Source organism: Globicephala melas, chromosome 1 (assembly GCF_963455315.2).
Source record: "Globicephala melas chromosome 1, mGloMel1.2, whole genome shotgun sequence".
Lineage (NCBI taxonomy): Eukaryota > Metazoa > Chordata > Mammalia > Artiodactyla > Delphinidae > Globicephala > Globicephala melas.
Genome location: NC_083314.1, coordinates 146,083,812 through 146,102,869, shown reverse-complemented (window position 1 = coordinate 146,102,869; position 19,058 = coordinate 146,083,812). Strand labels below are relative to the sequence as shown.

General features: G+C 33.4%; 1 protein-coding gene across 4 annotated transcripts in view; it reads right to left on the bottom strand.

The window, feature by feature from the left end:
- The window catches only part of FAF1 (Fas associated factor 1), a 499,298-nt gene that overhangs the window by 217,214 nt on the left and 263,026 nt on the right, over positions 1-19,058 (bottom strand). For all 4 annotated transcript variants that reach the window (XM_060305721.2, XM_060305705.2, XM_060305724.2 and 1 more), the window contains one exon: positions 16,023-16,137. In XM_060305721.2, the coding sequence (XP_060161704.1) occupies positions 16,023-16,137 (115 nt within the window). The remainder of the gene's footprint in view (positions 1-16,022; positions 16,138-19,058) is intronic.

Below are 19,058 nucleotides of genomic sequence, written 5' to 3'. Positions count from 1 at the left end.
AGACAGGAAATAACAAGTGTTGGTGAGGATCCTGGAATAACCTTGTGCATTGCTGGTAGGAATGTAAAATAGTGCAGCCACAGTGGAAAACAGTATGATAGTTCCTCAAAAAGTTAACACAGAATTACCATATGATTCAAAAATTTCACTTGTGGGTAAATATCCAAGAGAATTGAAAGCCGGGGCTTGAATATTTGTTCACCCATGTTCACAGCAGCATTATTCATTATAGCTAAAAGGTGGAAACAACCCAAATGTCTCATCAGTGGATGAATGGATAAAACAAAATGTGGTACAAAAAATATAATGGAATATTATTCAACCTTAAAATACTCTGACACATGCTATAACATAAATGAACCTTGAAGACATTATGCTAAGTGAAATAAGCCAGTCACAAAAGGGCAAAGAGTATATAATTCCATTTATATGAGGTACCTAGAGTAGACAAATTCATAGAAACAGAAAGTAAATGGCGGCTGCCAGGGGCTACAGGGGAGAGAGGTACGGGGGTTATTTTTAATGGGTATGGGATTTCAATTTGGGAAGATGAAAAAATTTCTGGAGATGGATAGTGGTGATGGTTGCACAACAATGTGAATGTAATTGATTCCACTGAATTATTTGCTCAAAAATGGTTAAAATGATAAATTTTATGTTTTGTAAATTTTACTAAAACCATGGAAAAATCATATATATGGCAAATTCAGATATTTTTTAGAAAGCCAAAAATATTTTAGAACTTTGAAAATTTGCTTAGGTAGTGAGAGATATGCACACAAAAACAAATGTGTACACAAATAAACATGAAGATTTAAACTGACTTTCCTAATTTATTAAACATTCTATGGGTACCCATATGAAAACCACTGTGCTGCATTTAAATTACATTATATTTCTCATTATGAAACTGCTGCATGTAAATAAATACACAATTATTTAAATATATCTAGTATTTTCCATGCATTGTGTTGCATACCTAGTGGTTTATTATTAATGAAATGTAAAAAACAAAAACAAACAATAAGACAAAGGAAAACAACAACCAAAAAAACTATATTCATTAGCAGCCATGACCCATTCCCCTTTACTACTCAGCCAGGTGCCCCTGGCAACCATGAATCTACTTAAAAAAATTTTTTTTAATAGGCTTTATTTTTTAGAGAAGCTTTAGGTTCACAACAAAATTGAGCAGAAGGTACAGAGTTCCCATACACCCCTTGCCTCCACATAGCCTTCCCCATTATCAACATACCCTACCAGAGTAGTATATTTATTACAACTGATGAGCCTACACTGACATGTCATTATCACCCAAAGACCATATTTTACATTAGGGTTCTCTCTTGGTGCTGTATCTATGGGGTCTGGACAAATTTATAATGACATGTATCCACCATTATAGTATTATACAGAGTAGTTTCAGCCCTACTAATCTACTTTTTGCCTCTATACATTTTCCTATTCGGGCATTTCATATAAATGTAATCACACAATACAAGGCCTTCCTTGTGTCTGTCTCTTTCACTTAGCGAAATTTTCTCAAGATTCTTCTATTTTTTTAGCATGTATTGGTACTTCATTCCTTTTTATGACTGAATGAATAATATTCCATTTACGATGTACCACATTTTGTGTATCCATTCAACAGTTGATGGATATTTGGATTGTTACCATGTTTTGACTATTAAGAATAATACTGCTATACACAAGGAGATCAGCTCAGTGCTTTGTGACAACCTAGAGGGGTGGGATAGGGAGGGTGGGAGGGAGACGTAAGAGGGAGGGGATATGGGGATATATGTATACACATAGCTGATTCACTTTATTATACAGCAGAAACTAACTCAACATTGTAAAGCAATTATACTCCAATAAAGATATTAAAAAAAGAATAATACTGCTATTAATATTCATGTGTACATTTTTGTGAGGACATATGTTTTCAATTCTCTTGCTGTGTGTGTGTATGGTGTGTGTATGTGTATCTATCTATCTATCTAGGAGTGGAATTGCTAGGTCATATAGTATACTCAATGTTTAACTTTTTGAGGAACTGCCAAACTGTTTTCCAAAGCTACTGTATCATTTCACATACCCGCTTGTCTGAGGCTTTCAATTTCTCAACATCCGTGCCAACACTGTTATTGTCATCTGTTTTACTCTAGCCATCCTAGTGGTATGAAGTGGTATCTCATTTTGGTTTGGGTTTACAATTCCCTAATGACTAAAGATGTTGACCAACTTTTCATGTGTTTACTGACTGCATATCTTCTCTTGAGAACTGTCTATTCAAATCTTTTCCTCATTTTAATATTAGTTTTTCTTTTTGAGTTGTAAGAATTCTTTATATATTCCAAATACAAGTCTCTTACCAATATATGGCTTGGAAATATTTTCTTCCATTCTGTGAGTTGTCTTTTCACTTTATTGATGTTGCTCCTTGAGGCACAGAAGTTTTTAATTTTGATGAAGTCCAATTTACCTACTTTTCCTTTTGTTACTTATGTTTTGGTGTCATATCTAAGCAACCACTGCCTAACCCAAGGTCACAAATTTATTCCTATGTTTTCTTCTGAAAGTTTTATAGTTCTAGCTTTTACATTGAGGTCTTTGATCCAATTGAGTTAATTTTTATATATGATTTAAAGGAATAAGCCAATTTCCTTCTTCTGCATGTAGATATCCAGTTGTCCCAGAACCATATTTTTATTTTTTATTTGTATTTTTTTTTTGTGGTACACGGGCCTCTCACTGTTGTGGCCTCTCCCGTTGTGGAGCACAGGCTCCGGACGCACAGGCTCAGAGGCCATGGTTCATGGGCCCAGCCGCTCCACGGCATGTGGGATCTTCCCGGACCGGGGCACGAACCCGTGTCCCCTGCATCGGCAGGCAGACTCTCAACCACTGCGCCACCAGAGAAGCCCCCAGAACCATATTTTTAAAAGACTATTCTTTCCATGTTGAGTTGTCTTGGCAATCCTGCTGAAAGTCAATTGACCTTGAGGGTAAGGAGTTTATTTCTGGACTTCTAATTCTATTCTACTGATCTATATGTCTATCCTTATGGCAGTACCATAGCCTTGATATTCACATAGAATTTTAATTCACTTACCACAACTGAAGTTAATGACATCAAATTAATTAACACTTTTATTGTATCTCAGTATTTTAAAACTCTTCTTATATATTAGAAAGACTTGCTATGTTTGCACAATTCACTTTTAAAGTCTTGTTGCATCATATGTATTTAAAAAGGTAAAAGTCTACTTTAAGATAAAAATAAAACTATTCAGAAAAAAATCTTAATTATAGAAGTTCAAACATCATGGCAACAGAGGCCTCTATTTTAACCTTAAATCTCTTAAATAACACCGTAATGAATAAAGGGATATTTACATTCCACAGTGACAAATATGCATATTTACATACACAGTTATTGCCTACTGACCAGTTTTCTCCTTTGCTCCCTCCCCCTCCCACACACAAGGTTGACTTGAAGCACATATGAAATTTTTAAATTCACATGTAATCACCAAATTTTAGAACTAGAAACATTTTCGGAAATCATTTCCTATTTTTCATCAATGACCCAGACCCAGAGTAGTTAAATGAACTGCCCAAACTCATATAGGTAGAGAGCACAATATCAGATATTAGAATCTAGGTTTCTAAACTTCCTTTCAACCACTGGATGCTGACTCATGTAAATATTTGCTCATTCAACAATCATTTAAAAGGTGCTAGCCACTAGGCTTAGTGCTATAAATATGAAGATTAAATGACTGAGATCCTGCCCTCAAGGAGCCTACCATGATAAGGTAAAGAAACACAAATAAAAAAAAGCAAATAAAAGGACAGAAGTGCTGCAACAGAAGTGCTGCAACAGATGCGCCTAATAGGTTCAATGGGACACAGGGACTTTATGCATATTTTAAGGTTCTAAGACACTTTATATTTTCTCTAGCAAAAACTGAGCTTCTGCAGTTCTACACTATGAAAAAGCCAAACAAATGAAAAAGAAATATCAGGCCACTCAAGGCTAGACAATCATATAGCTTGTTAGTGGCAGGGGGTTAGAACTCAGATTCCCTATACCATAGTGCAATAATCTTTCCACTACCATAAGCTAACTAATTGCCAATTGAGAAGTACTGTTAGTTTGATTAAAATCTGTAACACTGCATCCCTAGATTCAGAAAACATTTTTTAAAAATCAGTTTTTATTGACTTAAAAAAATTTTTTAATCAATTTTTACAATCTCATTTAGAAGGGAAACTACAAAGAAGTTACCTGGCAGACACTACAAATTAAGGATAACATAAATCTACCTTAAAGTAGGAGTTTTATTTTTTACTGTTGTGCAAACTACCTATTCTCAGCCTCATTTTTAACAAATGAGAATTTATGAAGCCAAATCAGAGAGATCCTCTCATAATAATCCCCTTGAGAAAGTACATATTCATGTCAACATTAATACTTGAAATGCTTGAAATATTCAGACATACTTGGATAACTTCACATTTACAAATGCCTCTAAGTTACAAATAATCTCACTGATTTATAGATTCTTCTTTTTTAGTTCAGTCATTCATTAAGCACACACCTACTCTGTGACAAATTCAGTGAAAGGCCTAGAAACAAAGAGATAAATTCAATACTTTTCCTATTCTTAAGGTGCTCTTAGTCTAACAGGAGAAATAAATCAGTTAACAGATAATTGCAAATGAGTGTGGTAAATGCTTTGACAGATACATGTTCACGGGGAGAGGAGCTCAGCAAAGAGACACCAAACCTGAATAACCACAAATTTGACCACTGAGATTAAATAACCACCTGGCTCACAACTTTTGGCTTCAAATTACTTATGGCAGTTTCAACAAATCAGTTTCCCCTCTTCACAGGACAAAGATAGGCCATAAGTGAGGTTATTCCACAAAACAAAACAGAACAAAAAAACCCCACATCATAGTCTCTAGAGCCAGTTCCTGGAAATTCAGAGTAACTGTTGAGCAGAGGGTATGTATTATCAACAACAGAAATGACTGATTTGAAGGAGCAACATTCATTTAAATTTATGACATGTATGCATGTCAATATATCAATCACATTTACTTTAGAGTGATACTTCATACATTGCTCCATTCATTACATACAAAAATGGGTTACGATATTTGAAATTACAATTACCAGTAGAAACTAGGACTCCTAAGACATTTTACTGTATTTCTGAAATTTCTAATTCCAAGCAAATTGATCCATGTGCATACCTGTTATCATCACAAAAATTTTTACCTGTAAGAAAACAGCAGCCTTTAAAAACACCTTATTAAGATTCTCTTGTTTACAAGGTAAAGTATAAGGGAAACATCTCCTAATTCAACAGAAATGAACTGATATTTCACTGATATTCTATAATTATTAGATATTACAAGTATACCTCTTAGGTGAAAATATTTCACATTTTCATCAGGCAAAGGCAGGGGTGTAAATGTAAAGTGCTTTTGATAACAGAACACCAAAAGGACTAGAAACAAATGGCAACCTGCATATTTTGAATTTTACATACATAATCTATAACTCTAATATTTGTTTTTGAAATGAAATTTTTATATAATTATTAACAAGAGAATTAGGAATCTTACTAATTATCTCACAATTTATTTAAATATAATGATGAACTTTTTTCCCTTCGTAATGATTACTGGATCTCTTCTATATTTACTTCAGTAACTATCATAATGTGATAACAATACAACCTACAACAAAATAATGACAAGTATTAAATAAAATAGAAAAAAAAAGTCAGCAAGACAAAGGGAAAGAGTCTAAGAAAGTCGTGTAAAACAAGATTTCAACCCATCTGAAATAAGCTTGACAATATAGAACTTTAACTTTGCTAAATACTTTAAGAGTTTCCATCACTGTACTAACACTTAGAACAGACTTATCTCTATCAGAGAACAAAAAGAGATTTACATAAATGGATACAGACTGGAAATGTGACATATTCAGGAGGTACAGCATGTATGTAAAAATTCAAGAGCTGCTTATCTTTAAAATCTACAAAATGGAAGGTTCAGTCCCCTTTATAATATGGTTTCTCTATTAAGCTACCTGCTTTTCTTTTTTTTAAACTCCCTACTCATAAAGCAAGAAAAATTTTATCAGTATCATTAAATATTCTCTTCATAGACAACTTGAAAGCAATTCAGATTATTTCAGTCAAATAGGAAGTCATGGTTCCTTGATCTCTAACAATGAAAGAGAAATTACACGTGCAAGAGTCTTATTTAGAACATTTTCTTGTCCTCTCACTCCATAGTTTAATCTTGGACTTCATGTGGAGTATAACTTATGCTGCCCTCCCAAGATACATAAATAAAGTTTGTACTTTCTCAAATAGAGGTTATTTAATCCTAAATATCCCGTCACAAATATAAGTAGGCTTCATCTCCCTTTGTATGGTCTTTGTCTTGGAGAGAGAAAATATTCTCTTGGATGCCTACAGTCATTTCTATTCATTCCTAGGAGTTAACTAGGAGGTTCCTCTCTCACCTTCTTCTGAAATTGTTCCAATCACATTTATTTCTTCACTGTTTTTTTTCCCCCAAAGTCTCTAAATCAACCCCAACAAACATCTGGCTTTTATTCTTGTGCCTTCAGTTACTTCTAATTTGTGGGCATCTGACTTTTCTAGCATAAATTTCTAGCAAATTACTCCATAATCAATGTGTGTAATAGCTGTAGCTAAAAAGGAAAAGATTTCTTCCTTGTGTTCATCCTCATGGATACCATACCTCTAGACACTGAAGACTACAACTCTGCTGGCATTTAAAAATTCTATTTTGCACTCTATGTGCAAATCTAATTTGTTTTCCACTGTCACTCATAGGACTTTTCCGGCATTATTCTTTTCCAAAGTATCTTCTTCCCTCTTGTTTCCTTCATCCTTTTCCATCTAGTGTCCATGTTCAGTATTATTTCTCCCCCTGCTCTTCCTCCACCCCCATGCATTAGCTGTAAAATAGATGTAAAGCTTGGTGTAAGTCCAAAAATTTTATGATCAAAATACATACTTAGCAAATTGTTTGGCTAAATCTTTCATGTATGATGAAAGATTATTACCACAATTCATTAGCAAATTATAGACTTTGAAATGTAGGCAGACAAATATTTGGCCCTGTATCAATCAATTTGGACCAGCTGGGTAGAAATTCACACAATCCTAGGAAACCCAAGAAGTGAGGTCCTCTTTCATTTTTCATTCACTTGAAACATTAAAGAAAAATTACCATTCTACAAAAATGTCCACTTTTTGAGATTTTAGCAGCAGCATTTTAGATTGAGTTTTATTTTCAGTCAATTACTACTTTAGTGACCAATAAACTGATCCTTTTTCTTGCAATTGACTGCAGAAGAATAGTGCCTAATGCACACATAGGCACCTTGCTATCTGACCATTATATTCCAGTTTAAAAGCTAAATATTTAATAATGGTTCTATTGCCCTAAAAAGCAGGCAGGGGGCTACTTCTACATACACTAAATCAGCCTGGAAACTAATTTTGCAGTTATTCATGATAAATAATATTAACATTCTTCCTCTGAGCCTCTCTTGCCTAGTGAGGTGACCCTGTACAAAGATTCTGATTGATCCTATGTCTGTCTGTTTTGGTTAAGCTATCAGGCTGTATATGGGAACAGCTGCACTTTGGGAGCAACTTAAAACAAATTTCATCTTAGTGGCATCTAATCCAGTCCTTGGTACAAGACACATGGAAAAGTCAGTGTCAAAATTAAACAATGCCGTCTTTGCAATGAGCAGATGCTTTTGCCTTGCAGCTGTAAAAACCTTAAAACAATCCAGTACTCTACTGTCTGGTCACGCAATGACCACAAAGCAAGGAATACATTTTGTCATTGAGAGAAAATGTTTACTATGAGCTTTTAAAGTCTTTTTTCTTTAAAAAAAAATGTTTAAGAAAATAATAAAAGGAATACATTGAGTGTAATAATAAGGTAATACAGTCCTAAATTGAGCAATAAAAAAATTTTAAGCATATTCGCCAAAATAAATATGTTTGAAAAAGAATAACTACTTGACTAAATAGTATTAGGCCATACACAAAACACATCAGACAAAAGAAAAATTACCATACATGTGTTTTAACAGGTTATAGACAAATAATCTTTGGTATATAAGGATAAACATGTAAATATTTTCTATATGCAGGCCTTATCTTAATATACCTAGTCTTAGTCTAGCTTATGTTTATGAGCATTTTATATTCATTTACCTACCCATCCTTTGATTTACTTCCTTCTTTGTTTTTGCTTATGTTTTTGCTGGGGGAGGGTGGGGTGGGGAGAAAAATGGGGAGGTTATATAATTCTTATTTTATGGCTAGAGGATAGTTAAATGCTAAAACATTTCTCAGCTTAAGTAATGTGGTACTATCAAAGTCTATAAAGAAACGGCAGCCTTTTCCAAACTTTACCCTATAGAAGAGAACCTTGCCTCTGACATTCAGGAATCTAGGGGTTAATATTTTAATACTGAAATAAACTCTTCTTCATGAGGAGAAACACTCCAACTACTGTGTGTGGGAAACCAAAGAACTAGCCCCACCTAAATAAATGACTGCATGGTCATGATCAATCCACTTCTGCTAATTGAGGTTCTGGCTTTAAAGGTAGTTTTTTATGGTACCTACAAGAAAGAGAATCTAGTAGTCTTACCTTTATTTTAAATAGTCTACTGCAAAAAATTTTTTTCAGTAAGTTTTTCCTAATCAGATTTTTTTCTTGAAATCCCTTTTTCCCAGAGGATATCAATTCATTAACACCTCATTGCTTATAAATTTCATTGGATATTTTGTTAGTTGAAGGTCTGGGGATTCCCCTTATGTTCCTCCCCACCCCACAACGAATATTTCAATGAACAAGTCCCAAAGTAATGACCACATTAATAGGAAGTTAATTAAATTTAATTTAAATATCAAAGAAGGCATGTTATCCTATCCTCTTCATTAAAATCTTTGAGAAGTAAAACTAAATATTTTTGTGGTTGTCTTTGTATTTCTATATTTTATTTTCTAAAAATGTAATTAAAACATGTTGACGTATAAAGCATATTGATGCATTATGCCAAAAATACAAATTCTAGACATTCATTTTTTGTAAAATGTTTACAATTATCCTTAAGTCATATAATACTATTGGTATGATTTTGTTGTATTCTTTGTTAATGGTTATAATTGAAATAAAGTTGAATTACAGTGTCAATAATACATGTCATCAAACAAAAGTAAACCATGGAACAAAAATATATCACAAGAGAATTATACTTGAAAGTATAAAAACATACAAATACAAAATAACTGACATGTATTCCTAGATATGATCCCTTGTATTTTAACCCACATAAGCTTAGAATAAGAATTAATCATTTTACATAAGCTAATAATAAGAATTGATCATTTTACAGTGTCAGTGTTCCAAATTATATACAAACGGCTTTAAGGATAAGAAATAATTATAAATTTACACAAACTGGATTTGCTTATACTTTCTTGTTATTTTTATAATAACTTTGGTTAATAATCACAATTATGCTAACAAGAACTGTGCAAAAATATTTTGTTTGGAAGTGCATTTGAACTTGTTATTAATTATGCAATTCCAATTTACATTTAATGGACTTTAATACATTACATATTTTTATGGGAACATGTGGAGATCTGGAAAAATGGTTGGCTCGAATAAGTGGTTCTCTTTTAAGTTCATTTTATCCCTTTGGGTTCACTCAATAACAGCAATATATTTTTAAAGTATATATTTTACTGAAAAAATACATAAGTAAGTCACAAACCAAAAGCTAACAGATGTGTGACTTCTAATTAGTTATAATAATCTCTGCTTCGATGCCATTAGAATGAGCCTTTCTTTTCTTTTGAAAACTAAAAAAGCTTTCCTTTGAATTTTAAACTGTCAGGGTGCTTCAAAGTCAGTGTACAAAATCTGCTTTGATTAAAATTTTAGACATCTACAGTGATAACTTTATGAAAGGAAAATATTAAATTATAATTATCCTAAACAGACACAGTCTTGTGAAACTAACCCTACATTCATGTTAAAACACAAAGAGTTGAATATAATGAATTTGATTCATCCTCGAACACAAAGCTTCACCACAGTAAACTCAGTCAACTGTTGCTCTTGCGCCTATATTCATGGTGCTTAAATAGCTCACTTTAAAACAAAAAAAACTCCAATTGGCTTTTCATATATCCACCCTCCCCAAAAATAACGCACTTGAAAAACTCAAATGATATGAAAGGCTTCAAGGCCTCTTTTCTCCCTTTCATACCCCTTTTTTTTATTTCTGTTTGCAGTAATCTGCCTTTCTCTTTCTCTTTCTCATTGCTACAGAGCAAGCGAGGAGGCTCAGAGCTTTGAAAAGGGGGCTCAATGTGTAATGGGTCCACTAGAATTAATTTACTTGCACCAAATCCATTGAGCACAGAGGGTTTTTTTTTCCCCCTCTCTCTCTCTCCCTCTCACTCCTCAAATCATTTGGAGTCGAACGCAGCCCCCAGCCTTTGTAATTCTAGTAAAGCACTTAAAGTGCACAGTAGGTGTTCATGAGGACCATCTGGTCAAAAGCAAAACAAGCTGCTGATTTTGCCTTTGAATAGAATGAAGCAAGTGTGAATTAGTCTCTTCAATTAGCACTATTACAACCTGTCAAGTGCATATTGTAAAACAGGATTATTACAGTATTGGTCACCAGTGCAATTATTTACTCTCTGCCTTTTCTTGCATATAAAAATGTCTTATGTTTATTAGTTTCTGATAACTGAACATAATATCTCTTAACCCAGGCATTTTAAAACTACCAACACACAAATCACAGATTATGAAATACAGTCGGCCAAGAAGCTGTTAGGATACACATATCTTAAGTAACAAAGGTCTAAAGCACCATCGACTCTTAACAAAATTTCATTGTTTCTAACCTTCTTGAATGTAGGTGAAGAAATACTTACATGGCTAAAAAAAGATGTCCAATAGAGATTATTCTAAAATACTTTCGGAGGGAAAGAAAGACTTGTCAGTTCCAAATAGCTGCATTGTAAATATTAAATTTATTTCCTAAGGGGATAATTTATTAAGCATCACAGAAAACCCCAAAGTTTATAAAATGATCATTACTGATTTATTCATTTGAAGTGGTATAACTTCAACAGATCTCAGTAACAAAGTGCAACTTGAAACTTACATACATGCAAAAGAAACTCAGTCTCCTTTTCTGAAAGCTGAAAAAAGGCTCAAATTCATTGCCCAGTTGCTTAAGAAATTATCTCTCTTTCATTCTTCCTAAGACGTCATTTTGATTTCAAATTTTTAAAAATCAAACTATGATACACGCTAATTAAAATGGGTTCATTCTAATTGAGCTTATATATGCCGTTCATCTTACAGTAAAAATAAACCACGTAAACTTTTAATTAAATAAGCACACAATTTAATTTACCCTATTGCATATGCACATTCTTATCTCTCTACTCTTCAGTTCTGTGCCAGCAGCCCCCACCCTCTCCATACTGGAAAACAAACAAACCAAAAAATAAACAAACAAACTATACGTAAAACACCTACAGAAAGGACAGGTTAGTTAAGAAGTTTTAGTCAACCCACTACTAGAAAATTGCTCTTTAGTATAATCTGTAAAAGACTACAAATGTACCGTTAACAACGTCCAGCATTAAAGGAGAATAGTTTGAAATATGTATTAGTCAAGCAAGTTGAGTAAATAGCAAGTGAAAAATAGACACAAAAAACCCAACAGGAGTTTCAAATTTGCAGAATCAGAATTAGTCTCATGATTTCACAATTATTTAGCCAACATTATTTTTAAGGACCGGTATGATTTATTTAGTTCACTTCTTGTTGCTAATTCAAAAGTAGTGGCTTCCCACTTAACAATTGCTAGTATTAGTAGTGAAATGTTTTACTATTCCATGCAGGATATATCTTTATAAGTTGTCTATTTTTCCCTTTAATTCCCATTGAGAACTAAATAAACACTAATAAGAACAGTGAGAATTCTAGGGTAAAGTGAAACTCAGAAAAGGATTTAAATAATTCCAACAGCTCTTCATAGTGCTTCTCGATGTAAGAGATAAGGAATACTACATGATTCCGTACCAAAACTACTTTGGTTTTTTATCAGTGTTATTCTGGGTCATGTGTGTATTCCTTAAGTTTGTATGACATCTAAAAGAAAAGTGATATTTTGTCTAATAGGAGCTTTTGCAATAGTAAGATGGACAACAAAGAATTAGTTTCCAAGAAAAGTTGGCTTGATTTCAGGGACTTTATTTCCTTTTCCACACCTGGGTTTAGGATCTGAAGTAGGCAAATCAATCTTTTTTCCCCCTAATTTAACCAATCCCAAGTGCATTTGTAGCCACAGATCTTTAAAAATCAGAATTACTGAAATCTGTACAATTAACTGTTTAAAAATCTAAATTCTCAGTGTAGAAAATTCATTAAAATAAGGTAAGCTTGTTTAAATTTTCAGGGAAATTCACTAATTTAAAGTGTGTCAACTAGGTAATTAAGGATCCAAGAAGGTAGAAAGACAGATTGTCACAAAGTTATTGTTACATTATTTGATAATTTTTATAAACTATTTTGTCATAATGGAAAAAGGGAAAGGATTTTTATTCTTACGACTACTTGCAACCCTCCATTCTGACCTTTTTATACTGTCATTGCCTTTTCCACAAGTAGGAGGATAATGTAAGTGGAAGGATTTGTAAAGAGCTTAAAAAAAATAACCTCAATATCTAACTAGCTTAAATTAAAGTCTAGAGCACCCAAAGGATATAAGTCATGCATTGTGAGGCAAGAGATCACAGAGACAGAATGAACAAACACTTGTACAACTATCGGTTTATCACCACTAACCTGCATGAACATATGGTCACTGAAGAGTTATTTAAAATTCAAACTGCAGCTAAGTTCTATTTTCTAAGTCAGTATTTTAAAAAATGTATTTTGTTAATTAAAAATTGAAATTATAGTACCTTTGTCAATCCTATTTCATTTAATAGAACTTTCCCTCTGGAGGGAAAATATTACAAGAGATTTCTTTTAGAAATGCAAGGCTTTCAAAAATTAAAAATACCAGAAAATGGTATTTTTCCCCCACCTACAATAAAAATAATATACAACTACACTGGAAAATAAAATCAGTTGTTTTTTTTTTTATTTCTTCCTTTTCTATGTTGGTCGGAATTCATTGTTGAACCTATCAAACAACACTGAAAAAAGATTTCTGAAACTGGTGACAAAAATTAATTTACAAGTTAGGATATATGGTATCATTAAGCTTCCAAATTAATAGCAAAAATTCTAGCATTTATAAAGTAACACTACAAAATCATTTCAAGACTATATTTTTATTGTGTTGCAACCTGACTTTCAATCATGCAACAACAAAAATACATGTACTTAAGTGTCACTGTGGGTTGCATGGCTGTAGCATAAGAGCATCTTGTCCTCCTTGAACCCCATTCCAGATATTCCACAAGTTGAAGGAGAAAAGTCTTAGGATTAGGCCTACAGAGTGTGATCCTAGGCCTAGAGAGTATAATCCAGATTCCATTTCTAAACTGTACAGAATAAAAGAGTTTTTATGTACCTGTCTGCCCACAGAAAAGCAACAGATATTAGAAACAACTGCATTTATTTTTTTCCTGGCAACTAGCATTTCAAATATTATTTTAAATCAACTTTTAAAAGATTAAAAAAAGGAAAAAAGAAAGAAAAAGAAGAAACCAAACTCTTGTTGAGAAATACATAAGGATATTTGTCTGCAAAAATATTTTCAGGACACTTTTCATTTAGAAAATGGTATACTGTTTTCAAGTCCTTGAAGCTTAAAATATATTTGGTAATCTAAATAGCAGGACGCAGAGAACAGTTTCAGCCAACTGTGGCACACAATGGCACATTTACAGAATTTTAAGTATTTCTTTTAATAATTGATGTAGTCATTTTGAATCATTCTGCATAGGATATCAGGTGTGAGCAGATTGCATTAACGCTGCTTAAACATTTCAACTTGTCAGTATGGCCAACTCGATTTCGGAAATATTTGCAGTATTTTCCCATCGAAACAGTAATAAAGGCAAAATAAATATATGCCACTACTTTATAATCACCGAACATTAATGAATATTTTATGTCTTTTTAAATCTCCCTGTTTAATTTAAAAGGGTGAAATTAAGTCTCCTCCCTGCAATATGCCAATTATCTGTAAATCAAACAATAACTTGGCTATTATGCTCCTTTTTGTTAATATAAGAGAAGCTAATTTGAAAACACTGAACGGCATTTTTAGACTATCAGTTTAATAGTCCTCTCTGCCCCCTTGTGGGAGAAAGTTGAAACACACTCAAACTATAGAAACTGGAAATGTTAAAACAAAAATGCAAAAAAACAAAAAAATGTAAAATTCTGGCTGTAAATATTGCAATCAGAAAAAAAAAAAATAAGGCAGTCTATATGTACCCTTCATGCGATATACTACTCTTCAACTTAAAAAAGGAAATCAACAACAGAATGAAATTTACCTATTATCTTTGCTGTTCTTGATTAAACTGGGGTTATTTATTTTGAAACTGAATTCCTTATTTAATTTTATTCAATATATAATTTAAATTTCATAATCATGAGGCTCCCAGAATAACTCTGTGATAGGGCCAGAGTTAAACATTATTTTTAATATAAAAACGACAATGATTCTTCAATGAATTAAAATTTTAAATTTAGAGAACAGAACATCCATTATAGAGATTAAAAATGAAATGGCAATTAATATATTTAAAATCCTGAAAAAAATCAAATAATTTAAACCTATGATTCAAATTAGGGACCAAGAAAAATCTTAAAGATCTTAGTTACTAGTCAACAAACTATTCAAGTGATAAACAGAGAAAATAAACTTCAAGTGATGAGTTATTTACGCCAAATTCAGAAGTTGAAATTTATTGATAAAACATGAAAAAAGAAAAACCATTAACAGTCATTACTGAAATAATTCATATACTTCCGAAAAATGATTAGGATGAAAACAACTTGTTCTTTCAATATGACATTAGTAATTAGTTGAAGCAATGTAGTCCAAGAAAAAATTTATGAAATAATCTAAGATTAAACAAGATTAATTTTCTTTATAAAAACATGAGTGGACAATGACTGTTGTCTTCATAATTTACAAGGGGTATTGTGACATAATCATCATTTCACTGTCTCTAAACACAAGTCTTGTCACATAGCCTTATACATTTTCCCCCCCAAAGCAGATAAATTACTAGCTTTTAGGTGGGTGGGGCCACAGACAAGAAGTTACCTCTTCTCTCTTGGGGGAGGTTCTTTTTGAAACAGTGGCCCTGGTTGGTCACATTGATGAAAATATTTACACTATACATAGATTCTTCTTAGATACTCTGAGCTAAATGACTGGGTTCCCTACAGCATCTCACGAATACTGCCCAAGGCTGGAATTCAACTGCTTAAGAAAAGCCTCCTCAATTCCTTTTGGAAATAGGCAGGATACACACTATAAATAATATGTTTGAGAGCAACCTTTCAAATAAAGTATACGCATGTTCGAAAATGCACGCTGTCGATAATCTCCAAATTAATATTCTGAATAACTACTATAGAACTATGAAATATGTAACAATGTGTTTTTTTTTAAGCAGGGTTTTAAAAGTTGACTATTTTAAGAATTATCAAGAGCTTTCATTCACAACATCTATCTTTCTAGGTCAAGTCATTTAATGTATCTATAGTAATCACTGATGCTCAAGTTAATTAAAATTAAAAACCCAATAATGAAACATAAAGAGAGTTTCCAACCAGAACACATAAGCCCTCTTTAACAGGGTCAACATTAGCTATAATGAGCTACCTTTATTCCTTAGCTGTGAGACATAACTCACCTCTTGAATGGTACTGCTTCCTGAGAAGTTCAGGTTGTACTCCCGCTGGACTTCTCGGTGGGTGATGATCAGCATGAAGTTTTGATTTAATGACTCCTGCAGGGCACTGAAAGGGCTGAAAGAGAAACAAGGAACTCTGAGATGAACAAGTTCTAGCTTGCTTTACGGTTAGCTGAAAAAACCCCAGGAGTACCATAACCTCCACACAGGCATGTCCGGGCCCAATGTTATCATCTTTTCAGCTCCTAAAGGCAAGAGAGCAAGCTGAGAACAACCAAGGGGAGTTAACCTGTTAACTCCTTCTCTACCAAGGTGTTTTTAAACTTCAGTTATAAATACTTGGCATACATAAGAATTTCGACAAGTCATGTGCTGCTGTCTGCATATGTATTTTCTCCAAGAGAAGCAAATTTGTCAATTATATTAAATTCCAAATATGCTACTAAAATGTATACCCAAAAACTCTGGTTCAATTCCAAATGAAACAGCAGTTCTGGAAGAACAGAAATTTGAAACTATTGTTTATACTCATGAGTGTCATATAGGTATACAAATACAGTTTCAGTAAAAATTGAGAAAGTATGGAAATCTACAGAACTTTAATTGCTATACCGAAATTCCTTCAAAATAATTGTGCTTTCACTTACAAGTCAGAAATACCGAGAATTCAGAAACTGGAGAATTCAGAGCAACATTAAACTCTGTGCCAAAGTTCCAAAATGTAAGAAATGTGTCAGAAACATGAAGAATAAATGAATTTAGCCACATCAATTAAGAAAAATAGGCCATGGTTCTATTTGTTTATAATATTAAAAAGCACCATCGGCAATGAAAATAAAAATCTGTCACCATTATGTATGAACAATCTGTATTGCTAGTCTCAAGTGTAGTGCTAGTCTCTCTTCCATGCTATGCTTTAGAAGCAAAAAAAATATACGGTTCTGGCCTTCATCACTCCTCCTTTGCCAATATGTAACTATGTGATAAATATAAATGCAACATAAGATTAGAATTAGGCAGTTAATCTGTGTGTCCCAGTGACACCCATCGAGTTCACAGGTAAATTACAGATTCAAAATACCTAGGAAACACCTATATACAGCATGAAATATTATTGATCAAAGTCAAGGGAAATAATACCCCACTAAAATAGAGTTTCTTCAGGCAGGGACCTTTGTGTTTGATCCTTACCACTTAAAGCATAATGCCTGGCACACTGCAGATAAATATTTATTTAATAATGAATAAACTGTAAATTTTCAGAAGGCAAGAGTCTTACTCATATCTGTATTTTACACAGTAATGCTGCCTTCTGGAAAACTACCATGGGAATTAAGATTTTGATTTTGATTCACTTATTTATCTACATTAACTGAATGCCTCGCATTATTCCAGATGCTAAGGAAACCAACCCAAATAATACACAGTTCCTGTCCATGAAAACCTTCACAATCTAATGAGGGTAGACAGACACGTAGACAGTCATAGTATAAAGTGATAGATACAACTGAGAAATTCAAAAAAAATACAATGAAAACCAAGAAGGAAGTGCTTAACTTTGCCTCAGTGAGAGGGGGAAAGGGTTAAGGGAAAGCTTCAGAGGAGAATAAAAATATAAATTGAAATATAAAGGATAAGTAGGACCTTAGAGTTTATTAATTGGAAGGGACTAAATTTTTGTTTTATTTGGGGAAAGGAGATGGGTGGCACTTTTTAGACTAGGAAATAATAAATGGAAGAACGCAGCATGTTCATTCACTCAGTTAACATATATTTATTGAGCACATACCTATGTTTATGACACTGTTCCAGTTGCTAGGGACACAGTTACGACAAAAAAAAAATGGTCCCTGCTTTCATGAAACTTATATTCTAGTAAAAGAAACAATACTCAAGTAAACAAATAAGTAACTTTAGAGAATGCTAAGTGCTATGAAGAAAATAAACAATATTATAAAAGGTATCAGAGGGGTGGGGGGAAGGAAATTATTTTCAACATCATAGTTGGGGAAGACATCTCTGAGGAAATGACATTTAAGTTGAGGCTAGTATAAGAAAGAGAGAGCAGGAATCTGATCATGTAGGTCCTTGTAGACCACGGTAAAGGACTTGGTATTTATAGTAATTGCAAAGGAAAGCCATTGGAAGGTTTTACACTGGGAAATGGTTAAGATCTGATTTACATGTACATTTATACAACATTATTCTGGTTGCTCTGGCTACAGTGCGAAAAGAGTCAAGGCAGGGCTAGTCCCAGCAAGAAGTGATGGTGGCTTACGCTAACTATAGAGGCAGAGAGTGAAGAGTTGTCAGGTTCAGATGTATTTTAGAGGTAGAAGCCAGACAACTTACTGATGGAATGTGAGAGAAAAACAAAACTCTGAGGTGGTCGGAGCAAGTGGAGAGATGGAATTGCATTTAACAAGGAAAACTGGGTTAAGAACAGGTTAGGTAGAAAGTTTGAGAGTGAAGTTATGTATATATCAAAGTTTAAGGTGCCTATTAGAGATCCAAAAAGAGATATCATGTATAGCTGTGTATAAGAGTTGAGGGTCAAGTAAGAGAGCTCGGAGCAGGAGAATCGACAGCACATACAGGAACCTGGCCCCCCACCCCGCCCCCCTTATCTTCAGTTTCCGTTTCTGCAATTTCAGTTACCTGCAGTTAACCAAAGTCTGAAAACATTAAATGGAAAATTACAAAAATAAACAATTCATAAATTTTAAATTGCAGGCTGTTCTGAGTAGAGTGATGAAATCTCACGCCCTCCTGATCCATCCTACCTGGGCCATGAATCATCCCTATGTCCAGAATACCCTGCCCCTTAGTCACTTAGCAGTTATCTTGGTTATCAGATAGACTATCATAGTGCTTGTATTCAAGCAACCCTTATTTTACTTAATAATAGCCCCAAAGCACAAGAGTAGTGATTCTGGCAATTTGGATATGCCAAAGAGGAGCCATAAAGTGCTTCCTTTAAGTGAAAAGGTGAAAGTTAAAAAAAAAATTGTACGCTGAGGTTAAGATCAACAGTAA